This window comes from Medicago sativa, chromosome 8, assembly GCF_051527215.1.
Source record: "Medicago sativa cultivar Bolivia chromosome 8, Bolivia_mono, whole genome shotgun sequence".
Lineage (NCBI taxonomy): Eukaryota > Viridiplantae > Streptophyta > Magnoliopsida > Fabales > Fabaceae > Medicago > Medicago sativa.
Window position 1 is genome coordinate 63892223 of NC_140756.1, and position 12578 is coordinate 63904800.

The 12578-nt window shown below is 31.5% G+C and overlaps 1 protein-coding gene across 1 annotated transcript; it reads right to left on the reverse strand.

The window, feature by feature from the left end:
- Positions 1–458: 458 nt before the first annotated feature.
- On the reverse strand, positions 459–7834 carry LOC146900432 (mechanosensitive ion channel protein 10-like). Its single transcript, XM_085731939.1, has 5 exons — positions 6595–7834; positions 3843–3966; positions 3365–3658; positions 2155–2357; positions 459–892 (listed from the first exon to the last, which is right to left on the reverse strand). Exons 1-5 carry the CDS (start codon positions 7344–7346, stop codon positions 622–624), a joined length of 1644 nt encoding a protein of 547 aa, XP_085588065.1. The 5' UTR covers positions 7347–7834; the 3' UTR covers positions 459–621.
- Positions 7835–12578: the final 4744 nt, after the last annotated feature.

Below are 12578 nucleotides of genomic sequence, written 5' to 3' on the forward strand. Positions count from 1 at the left end.
TCAAAATAAATAATTAAGTATTTCTACTATATAAGTTGGATAAGCTAAATAAATATATTACATATATTATGTATAAATGAAAAAACTACCTTTACGAGAAAATCATATTTCATTTGGTCATAAAATTTAAATAACATTTATATTTTTTTTGTATTTTTTAATCGTAGTTTTGTTTTTAAATGTTCTAATTTCAATAAATTAATTTTTAATTTTTTAATGTTATGTCAATTTATTTTTAATTAAATTGTACAGGGATAAAAAAATTCAGATGCAGAATATGTTAAGTTTTAATTAACTTATCATATCTCGTGGTCTCATCAAACACAAAATTGAAACAAGATATGATGTAGCTATCATATCCATGCATACATATTAAATTAAGTAATTGTGACAAAAGTTAATCTAGAATTATATTAAGGCACACAAACTAAGATAATATAGAAACAAAAGAGTAGAAGTATGGCAACCGATCCTATTCATTAATTAACTTAATAACAAACGCTACCATAATTTAGTGCAAATTAAGCAAGCTTATGAGAGATGAAGTTTGAACAAAAGATATATAAGTTTTTGGTTGATGATTATTATGGTAATTCATTCTAAAAAGAAAATAAGTTTGTTTCATGATTGAAACAAAACTCTACCATTTCCAATATTCATTTGAGTGAGATGGATTTCTTGAGGGAGAAGATGGTACTTGATACCATGAATCTCAAACATCTTTTTCAATTCCAAGAGGAGTTCTGATATCCTAGTACTTCTCTCACCATAATTCTGGTGGTTAATGGTGTGTGTCACACATAAACACAGCTTCAACTTGTCCACTTGATCTATTTGTTTTGCCATCACACTATGCTTTGGATTCCAATACTTTGGTTTGCTCTCAATGTACCTAAATTTACAATTAATTAATAACCCGTCAAAATAGCAACAAAAATAATTAAAATTGGTTGTGTTACTTAGGTATAATTTCAAGCTTAAATTAATTAACTTTCTTTATCTACACATTCTACTAACAAGTAGAAAAAAGTAAAGGGTAATCTTGTAAACTTGATTGTAGTATTTAAACACAAGTTTTACTCTATACACTCTAAACTCGATGATTAATAGAAAGATAATGCAGTCTAGGGTTCGGGCATTCATAAAAAAAAAAGATAATGCACTCAAAAAGGTAAATTCAATTGACTAAACTCCGTGATCATATATCATGTGTTTTGTTTACTTTTTTTGCATCTCTTAATTTTGATCGGATTGTTTCTACAAAGTTTACTCATAAGAAGCATAATAAATAAAGAAAGGGTAAATTACAGTCACCTCCCTTGAGGTCTATTAAAATGACATTGACACCCCCTCTATTTTTAAAACTTACACTAACCTCCCTTAAGTTTTTATAAAGTAGATTAACACTTCCCTTCTCTCTTAACACTGTTAATGCTCTGTTAAATTTTTGTTTTTTTTCTTCAGTTCCATGGTCACACAATCAGACAGAAAACAGAAGAAATCATTGTTAATTTTGACCATCTGCATATGGACTATATGTTAAACCATAACCATTATTAGTTATCATCAAGTTTTATGTTATGTCATCATCCAATTATCCTCCCGAATTGCAATTTTTTCTTACTTAATTCCAATTTCATCGTTCACCAAAAAAAGAAAATTTAATTCCATCTACAACAAAACCCTTCCTATTTTCTTTATGTTTATCCTCGTATTAATAACTCCCCCAAATTTCAATTTTACTCATTAATTTCAATTCAATTTCTCATGACATGATTACAAATACCTTAATTGTGTATATCGCATTACACGTCCGTATCGCTTCAGAAGAACAACAAGAGGTTTGAATTAGAGGAACAATACAATATTGATGCTCATGCAAAATTAGGAAGTGGTATGCCTCTAAAGGATCAAATAAAGAAAAAATCAATTGAATAAGAAGTTCCTCTAGAGAACAATGATTATAATAGAAATTGCATTCTGAAAACCAATATTAACAGAGTGTTAACGGTGTTAAGAGAGAAGGGAAGTGTTAATCTATTTTATGAAAACTTAAGGGAGAATAGTGTAAGTTTTAAAAATAGAGGGGGTGTCAGTGTCATTTTAATAAACTTCAGGGGAGGTGATTGTAATTTACCCATAAAGAAAACTTACATCTGTATTGATTTCTTGAGTGCAATGATAGTCTCTATAGGAGTTGTAACATCAATGGTGAAATCAATTGCATCACTCATTTCTGGACTCCTATAAAAATTGCTTATTGGCTTAGTGAGCAAGATTGCGTTAGGGTAATATATTTTCTCATTGTCATATCGAAGAAACACTGTTGTCAAGATATTCATTTCTTCCACAATCATCTGTAAATAATTAGAGTACATGTGATGTGAGTAGATATAAACGAATGTGGAAATATTCAAATAAAGAAACTTTTTTGTTACGATAGAGATGAAGTTTATGATATATATGTCTTGGTTAGAATAGGTAAAAGCATGAAATGTAGTAAACATTTTATATTGATATGAATTTGTTGATTAAATTACATAATACAACTTGAAATAGCTTTTGGATACAAATAAAGTTCTAATTAACTTTGATATGTCTTTAAGGTGTCCATTGAATAGTAAAAGTTTGACGTTACAACCTCATAGAATAGAGTTCAAATCTATTCAAGGATGGCTTTAAAATTACTAATTGTATCACTTTAATTAATTAATTAAATAATAATAATAATTTTCCCATCTCCAATTTTTAATAAAACTTTGTTTATGAATCCAAGTTATATCTACACTGAAAATATCTTTGTAATCACTATAGTCACAGATTCCGATCTTTGGATCAAGATAAGATGATTCGTTATATAAGAAAAATGATAACTAGTGTCTATGGAACATTGGTTAAGAAAACAAATAGTACTCCCTCAGTCCTACAATAGATGACTTATTTAAAAATGTGCACTATTGACCGTATTTTTCTACTAATATGCAAAGATAAATAATATCATATAATATATCATTGAATTCATCTCGATGAATATTTTCAAAATATCAAATTTTTATAATTTTTTCTAATAGATTAAGAAGGTTATTTAAGATCAAAATTGTGCGCTGGTATGTGTGATTAGGTCAACTGTGTCACTTAATAAGGGACGGAGGGAGTATGAATATCTTGGATGTAATCAAAAAGTGCAAAAAATTGATTTTATCAATGTAAATATTATTTTTTTCCTCAACTAGTATCTAAAAGACAACTGGTTAACATGACCCTTTATACAATGGTTGAGAAATGTTGACTACACTCACCATGAATTTTGACTACATGGAATCCAAATCCTTGTGCACAAATTAGAGGTTGTGAAATTACATACCTGGACACCGTCAATGACACAACGGTCTCCAATATCAAAAGGGTGCATGATGAAGACAAAGATGATGGCTTCCAAGACAGTTTTGCAAGTGCCTTGGAAAGCAACTCCTATTAAAACAGTTTGTGTGATACAGAACAATATTATCTTCATTGTAGCAACTTCCATCACCAAAAGGGTCACAATTATTATTATCACACACACAACACAACTTGCTAATTTGTGAAGTTGTTGCACTGCTGTTTTGGTATCATTCAGTGATTGTGCTAGTGCTTTTCTTTCATAATAAGCTCGAATCTGATTATAAATTCAATGACCATTAATTAATTATCAATAATTTACTAGTATTTAGTTTAATCAAAACAATGACCACATAGCCAAATTAAAAAGAGATAAATTTGACAAATAACTATTGTAAAAAAAAAAAAAAAAGTGACGCAAATTGATATTCACAAGTGATAAATTTTCAAGCAAGACTTACCACCCAATTTCTAAAGGAAGATCTGCTAATCTTCCCAGTTTCAAGAGCACCTTCAAAGAGTGGAAATATGGTGTGTATCTCAACCCTCTTCAAAAATCTCATGAGATCGACTTCTTCAATATACCTTCAATAAATTAGAAAATATTATTTAAGAAAATATAAGGTGGCAATTATTGTGTCACATAGTACTCATAATCTTTGATCTTTTAAATTTTTTATTTTTGTTCCAAAAATATTGATTGTTTTACGAAACCAAGATACAACCAACCATGTTTTTCCCTTTGTGCCCTAACAAAAAAATGCATTTGTAGAAATAACTTGTTCTTATTAATTAGTTGTTTCTTTTTTACGAATTATTTATCTGTTGTATTTGGTACACTCACTTTTGGCATCTATACATGCACACCTTGTGTATACACTTACAATTTCATTATAAAAAAAGAGAAATGTTATTTGGTGCGAGAGGGAAACTAACGAAAATTGACAAAGCATGATTTGTTTACTTTGTATTGGAAGGTCAAAGGAAAAGTTCTGCTTTTGGTGGCACTCATGGGGTGGTATGTGACATCATTATGTGATATTGTGAAATTTAGCCTTCGTTGTTTCTCGTCGAATGACAATTTCGCACCACATATCATTTTCCATAAAAAAAATAGTTCATTGCACCAAAATTCTTCAACTCATTTCTTAGTTTTTTTTTAAACTGATATTCGGTCCAAGAACAAGAACCAACTAATACGAGAGACTAATCATACCCTTCATTGACGGGGGACCGTTTAACGGCAGAGCAAAATTCTCATAATTATTGACCCAAAATTGTGCCAATTTAGTGGGCTTGAACCCACGACAAATATAGCAACTATTTGGAGTCGTTGCCTGACCTAATATTAGTTGTAGGATACGAATGAGAAACAAAACATATCATAGGAGTGATGGTGCTTGGAGTTGGGACCATAGACAAAAATGGTCTTTCCCACTTTAGTGGTAATTGTTAAAGACAAAGGAATTGGACACTGATATAGCACTATATACTATATTATATATCATGCGATGAGTTTGGTCATAGGTGGTATAACTATAAAAACTCAACCCAAGTAATTGGATGGTAGGGTTGGATTCAGTCGGTGTCACGAAAAGATAAAAAAATAATCTGAACGATGAAAATGTTTCATTTTGGTTGGACTTGGTTAAAAAAATGGTCAGAATCAGAGCACTTCCATGAGCACTAAAATCCCACAATATGGACCAATTGAGAAGAATATTAAATGCAATGTAGAAATAAATGGAGCCTGTGAAGAGAATGAACCAGAAGAGTAGTTATTATTCAAATATTGGAGCCAATAAGTATGAGTTTGTGACATTTTGGTGTGGATGGAACCTTGTGGTCCATTCACCCAATTCGCAGTGGATTACAGGTAGGGTAGTGATCATAACCCCTATGAGTGTTTTTTACTATGATATAGAAGGGGACATTATTGATGAATATAATAATATCACATTCTTCAATCCACTGGCAATGGCGATGGATATAGTAAGTTATATTATAACTTTATCTTCCACTTTAATCATTCAGGTAGTGAATGAAAAAAATAAAAATGAAAAAGGTTTTTGCATCCGTTTATCACATTGCATATTTCTTTGCAAAAATAGTAGTTAAATGCCTCTAGGGGCTCTAGGTAGTAATAAAGTAGTATAATGTACATTTTTCACATGATATGTTTATCTATACCCACCTACACCAATATATAAAGGTGATATATAATTTTGGTGCAGTATTTTTCTTTCAATCATGTACTTTATTTAAATTATTGTGTTTACTATTTTATTCTCATTTATAATATTATTTAAATTTTAATAGAAAAATTAGTTAAATCTCATTAAAATAAAAAAAGTGATGTTATGCACTATAAAGGGGGATAATTTTGATCTTAATAACCAATTTTCATTTGTAGAGTAAGGTATGTTTTGATGGAGTATTTTGGAGGGGATGCGAGAGCTTAATTTTCTTTTTGAATTTAAGGATAATATTAAAAAAAATTAAAAAATGAATTAAGAGTGTGATTAAATATTATATGATATTATTGACCAAAAAAAATATTATATGATATTCTCTCAAGGTCTCACGTTCGATTCTTTCCGACGTCAATTTCGGTGGACTAGCTAGTTTGTCTTCTAAAAAAAAAATTATATATGATTATTATTTATCATGTTGTACTGTCAATATTTTTTTAGTTTCGTTCTTTCAATTTTTTATAAATATCAAATACATATATCAAAATATAAATTTAGTCTTCCAACTTAGTCTTTCCTCCAAAACCTTCCATAATTCATTTCCCACACATAGTGTGTTTTTTTCTTTCTAGAAAGAAAAAAATGTCTAACTACAAGCTACTACATATTTCAAGTCTATTTTATTTTTTGGTGGATAACAAAATGGAAAATAACGATTGAAAATCATATATAAGTGGAGGTGTCGAAGTTCGAACTCTGATCACACTGTCCGCCCTAATAATTTCAACATTTTTGCTTATTGAATTAAGACTTTATTTCAAGTCTAACTAATTCGCTAAAGACCAAAAATGAATTTTATCTCCAATTTTAACAGCCATTCGAAAGAAGAAAAAAACTCCCGTTTTAATATCTCCAACTTGAAAAGACAAAATTAAAAACCAAATTCATATTTTTGCCAGATTTTGTAGCAACTTAGTAGTAAAATATACTTACTTTTTTTACTAAAGCAAAATATACTTACTTGGCACCAGGTTTGGCAACATTGTTGAAAATCTTTTGAGCACAAGTTCTAGCTTGCCATTCACTACTAATTTCACTCTCACTGTTACCAAAATCATCAATAGTCCTAGAAATTGTTGACAAACCTGAAGACCTAACATAATTAACAAGCTTTTTAACACTCCAAACAGAACCACTACTCTCCATACTAAGTTTCTTCAACTTCTCCATATCAATCCTCCTCGAACCAAATCTCTTCATCTTCTTCCACCTCCCCACACCCGGAGGCATCGTCTTTGAACCCTTCAAAGGATGCTCTTTCGATACTTCCTCGCCATTTTCGCCCGGTGGACCAGACAATGCATCCAACACATAATGATGAAAAACACTTTCTTTCATTCTATCAAAATATGTTGTCACATGAAATGATGAAGCTAACATTTTTACCAAAACAATTTTCACTAACCAAATGGTTGCACCAATTAAAACAGCAACAAGTGCTTGAAACACCTTGTTGAGGAATTTATGGTTTTTCTTTTGGACATCATCAAAAACGACACTCCAATATGAGAGTAAAACAAGACCTAACCATAAACAATTACGAATGCTGTTTCTTAAACCATAGATGAAATATAAAACTTTTTCTCTTAGCATGAAGTTTCTTTCGATAAAGAAAACGGTGAAACTAACTAACCAACTTGAAAACAAACGGCCACTAAATGTTACCATTGCCATTAAACACCATCTCCAAACCTCTAACCCTAATAAATGCATGTTTGTTATTCCTCTTATTGTGACAGAACAAACCAAACATGTTAATATGTTTAGAAATAAATATCCATTCAAAAACAAGCCTCCACTTCACTTTAAATTTTTTCTTTTTGTTGTGTAACTTCGGATCGCGCAAACCCTCGTCGTCCTCATCCTCTGATTCTTCTTCCTGGTATTCATAGTCGCTATCGTCTTCGACATCAGAAGAGATCTTGTATGTAGGTAATTGAGTGTCTTCTTCTTCAGAGGTAGGTAGTTTGTTGCGAGGTGGATGGTTGTATTCAAGGATTCGAGATTTGGGTTTGGAGAAGCTTAGACGGTTAAGGGTTTTTGCTCTAGAGGGATGTTTAGGCTTCTCTTGATGAGGTTCGGTGTTGTGGTGAGTTTCAGTGTCCATAGAAGAAGGTTTAGGGTTGTGTTGTTGGTCAAGGAAGAGAATAACTTGAGGTTCGGTTTCAGAGTCCATTTTAGTTGTATAATACTACCGGGATGTAAGATTTATACAAGAGTGGAGATATATATAGACGTGTAGTAGTACATATTAATATACTCAAATCTTTTGGTGACACCAAATAAATATGTTATCCCCTAAAAAAAAATGTTATGGTAGGGAACATTTAATATGTATCCGAAGCAACGGTGGACCTAGCTAATAATTTTTTAGCAAATTTTAATAAATCCCTCAAAAAAAATATTAATTTTGTTCTTTATTTTTTTTTCTTTCCAAAAATGATAAGATGTATATTTAAATAATTTTTTAGAGATTCATATTAGATGTAAAGTACAAATTTTTAAGAAAAAGTCACTCTCAAAGGAGCCACACTAATCTCATCTAATAAGAAAGTGAGTGTTAGAAAAAGTATTTGAAATGAGGAATGATATTTGTACAACCAATTTTAAACAACTTTTGTGACAACTATTTTCTCTCTCTTTTGATTGTACAATGACAATAGAGAGAGAATAAAAATACAATGAGAGTATGAGATAAAGTTGTCGCAAAAATTGTCAAAAAATAAATGTTCAAATATCATTTCTCATTTAAAATAGAGTATTTTTAACTCTCATCACACTCACACACACTCGCATATGTATAAAGTTAAGGCACTTATAATAAAAGGAGAATTTTTTTTTATTGAAAAGTACATCTTTTAGATCTTTAGAAACATTTAGAAACATTGAATGTTCAAATTGGAAGACATAATTTCTATATATGATTCTTTAACAATATTGTTAAGGGCACTAACATTTTCCTATATTTTCAATGTATTACACATATCAAATTTTTTGAAGGGTCATTCTAACAAATGTCCTAAAGACACTTGTTGAAAAAATAAATTTTACATAAAAAAAACACCATTCAACTTCCAAAAAGTTAAATACATATTTTCAATACAAAATTTTGATATTTATTACATATTTAAACAATATTATAAGAGCAATCTCTTAGCATTTTTTTTATCCAATTAAACATGATTTCTCTTGTTCAATACAGAAGTGGGTTTTGTTTATCCAGAAGACGTAAAATTTACGTCGGTACAATAACAAAGAATATGAGATTATTTCGGTCAAAAAAAAAAAATGAGATTATTATTAAATTTAGGGAAATTTACACTCACCTCCCTTAAGGTTATTGTAAATGTATACAACACCCCTTCTATTTTATTAATTAGCACTAACCTCCCTTGCCTTTGACACCGTCAAACTTCCGTCAAATTAATTTCCTGAAACATATAACACTGTCAAATTATTGTGAATTAGTTCATTGGTATTGCCTTTGGATTCCATTTTATATGAAAAATTGTTATTTGTCAATTCTAATTCCCAATTCATTTTCGTATTTCCAAAGACATGGTTTGGGTGCCATCATGTTTAAGCGAGCTAAAATTAACACATTCTATGCTACAACAACATAATCATTTCCCTGTTCATACATAAAGAACAAATACCTTGTGGGGATGAATGCTCAATAAAAAGGATAAAATATATTCATTTTTCTATGCAGCATGTGTTTCAGAAACGTGAGAATAAGAGGTGCGGTTTTTCGGGTCATTATTCTTCGGTGGAGGCAATGTAAATTATGATAATAGAGATTTAAAATAAGGAACAAAATTGAATATCTTTTAACAATGGCTGAAATATTGGGTGGTTGAGTGGATACTTTGGACGAATATTGTCTTCAACAATAGAAAAGTAGCAGTTCAGTTTTAACAGATCAATTAACAGGTCAATTAACGATGTTAATTTAGAAGGGATTTGTTTATCTATTTTAAGAGACTTTAGGGGAGGTTATTGTCTATTAGAAAACTAGAGGGGATGTTTGTGTCATTTAAAGAGATTTCAAGGGAGGTTACTATAATTTTCCCTTAAATTTATTTGTGACGATTGATGATGATGACCATTTACTATTTGATTGATGCGTTATAATTTCATCGTACAAATTGAGTGGTTGACTTGATGCATTTAGCTTGTGCGCATTCCATCCAGCACTACTTTTTTCCTCAACTTATAAACATAGTATCTCGTTGATTTTGCGCATGAAGTTTCGATTTTGTTGTTGGCTGGTACGGTTCATAGGCATATCATATGAGTAAATTCGATATATAAAGTTCATTATTAAAATTATTTATTTATTGGTGCTTATGACCGATCAAAATATATGGACCACCAAAGTGACTACGGAAGAGTGGAAGAATGTGGAGGACAACAGTACATAAACGTGATAAGGATTAAGGACCCCCCAAGATATTGGACTTCCATATAATGGAGCCATACAAGATCAATTTGATAAAGATGTACTTAAAAATCACTCCAAATATCAATAGTGGTAGTCCTTTGGGAGTAGAAGTTTTAGCTCAGCATCATCATTGCTCTCATGGATGAGAGGGTGATGTGATTGGTGCTGATTTTATTTTTTTCTTAAAAACAACACTCCTCTATTATTTTCTTAAAAATCATGGCCCTCTGGACTTGTCAATATCGGGTGTTCTTGGGTGAGTGAATTCTGTAGTGGTTTTAATATCGGGTGTTCTTGGGTGAGTGAATTCTGTAGTGGTTTTTAAGAACTATAGAGGTGGGAAAAGAAGCTCTAGATTTTTCACATTTAAGGCTCAATAGATATTTTAAAATCCAACCCAATCAACATTTAGATCAGATAAAGCATGGAAAACAGCTCTTTAGCACCCATAATTTGGTCTCATACACTCTGAACTAACAAAAGTACCATTAACGGTAGTTAACTGTCGTTCCGCACTGGTCATATACCATAACAGAAACAGCAACTCCCACATATTCAAAAACATAAACCATAATCCCTCCAAACTCTAATAAATGAAACTCCGTCAAATTTCTTCAAACACAAGCAAGTGATCATTTATGTGTTCAAAATCCCTAAGCATGGACAATGTTGAGTATCGTCATCCATCGATCAACTCATATGAAGGGTCAAGTTCACCCAGATGAAGCTCACGAACGACAACAATGTGAGAACCATGTTCTCAATATTTGGTCAATATAGTTTTAAACGACGATCAAGTTGGACACTTCACTTGTCAGATCTTTTCATGATATTCGAAAAAGTCTGATTCAATTAGCGCATACGAAGAAATCAGAGCTTGATTAGTTAGGTTGGCTCATCCTTGATCTTGTGTGTTTTATTATGTTGCTTTACGTTATTGAATTATGTTGTTAAAATTATGGTTTCCGTATGTTCTTTTTTATGTGTTCTTGTCTGAGCATCATTTTTCTCTGAAACTCGTGCTTAACTACCGTTTTTGGCAACATCAGTTAACTACCATTGTTGGATCCTGATAGAAAACCATAGATGACGAAAGAGCAATATGCTAACGTCGGTTATGGGTATTTTCGTTAGTTTAGGGAGTATGAGAGCAAACAATAGATTACTAAAGAGCAATTTGTTGGAACAAAATGTGTTTAACATTACTCTTTAGAGTTTTGATGATAACAAGGTATTAAAAATTGTCAATTGGATATGCTAAGATTTGTTCACGTGTGCAGGACCATAGACAAAAATTTAGTGTCTCTTTGAAGTATAGGTTCTGAAAGAACAAATAAGAGCAATGGAACCAACAAGAAGGAAGCTTTATGCATCGGAAGAAAAGAGGTTCTGAAGACAAGCTGCTCATGAAGTGACGACATCATCAGAAGCACCTCATCAGAAGCAACATCACCAGAAGCTGAAGATCATCAGAAGATGTGAGAATTAAAGCTTCAAAGGCTGTTCAAAAGATTTAATCACGCCTAGCATTGCAGAAGACCAGAAGAGTGAAGCAACGGCTAATTCAAATGAATTTGAAGGCATTGGATGCTTGTTCTTTGAAGAGCGTTGACAAAGTACAATTGTACGAAGTGTACAACCACTATCTACACTACTCAGTTTGTGTCTCTGCTACAGGACAAGAATAACAGCTATGCCTGCAACGATGTTTCTTCATACTTGGAATGGATTTGAAATTGATCCTTCATAGGACAAGAACCATATCAGGCAAAAGATCATTGGTGATTGATCAAAGCTTCAAACGACTCTTTTTTGATGTGCTGGCAATTCACAACGTCTCTTTCACACCTATATATAAAGGAGTGAAGACTTAGAGAATTGTAAGACTCATACAACAATTTACAAGCGCCAAAACTCTGCTAAAATTGTTCTGCATCAAAAGTTCACTTAGAATACTTGGAATGGATTTGAAATTGATCCTTCATAGGACAATAACCATATCAGGCAAAAGATCATTGATGATTGATCAAAGCTTCAAACGACTCTTTTTTGATGTGCTGGCAATTCACAACGTCTCTTTCACACCTATATATAAAGGAGTGAAGACTTAGAGAATTGTAAGACTCATACAACAATTTACAAGCGCCAAAACTCTGCTAAAATTGTTCTGCATCAAAAGTTCACTTAGAATTTCTTTTCAAAGTTCATATCTTAGAAATTCTAGAGTCTTAAGAGTCTGTATCTGATTTGTATTGTGAACATCACTGATTGTATATCAAGTGTTCAACCTCAAACAATTTTCTTTGTAATTATATTTGAATAGAAGTCTCTTGCAGTTGTGCTTGAGCATAGGAAGTCTCTTGATTGTGTTCAGGAGCATATGAAATCTCTTGCAGTTGTGCTTGAGTAGTTTGAAGTCTCTTGCTAGTTTTAGTAGTGAGCAGTTGTAATCAGATATTACATTTTTAGTGAACTCTCCTTGGAAGTGCAAGGGGGACAAG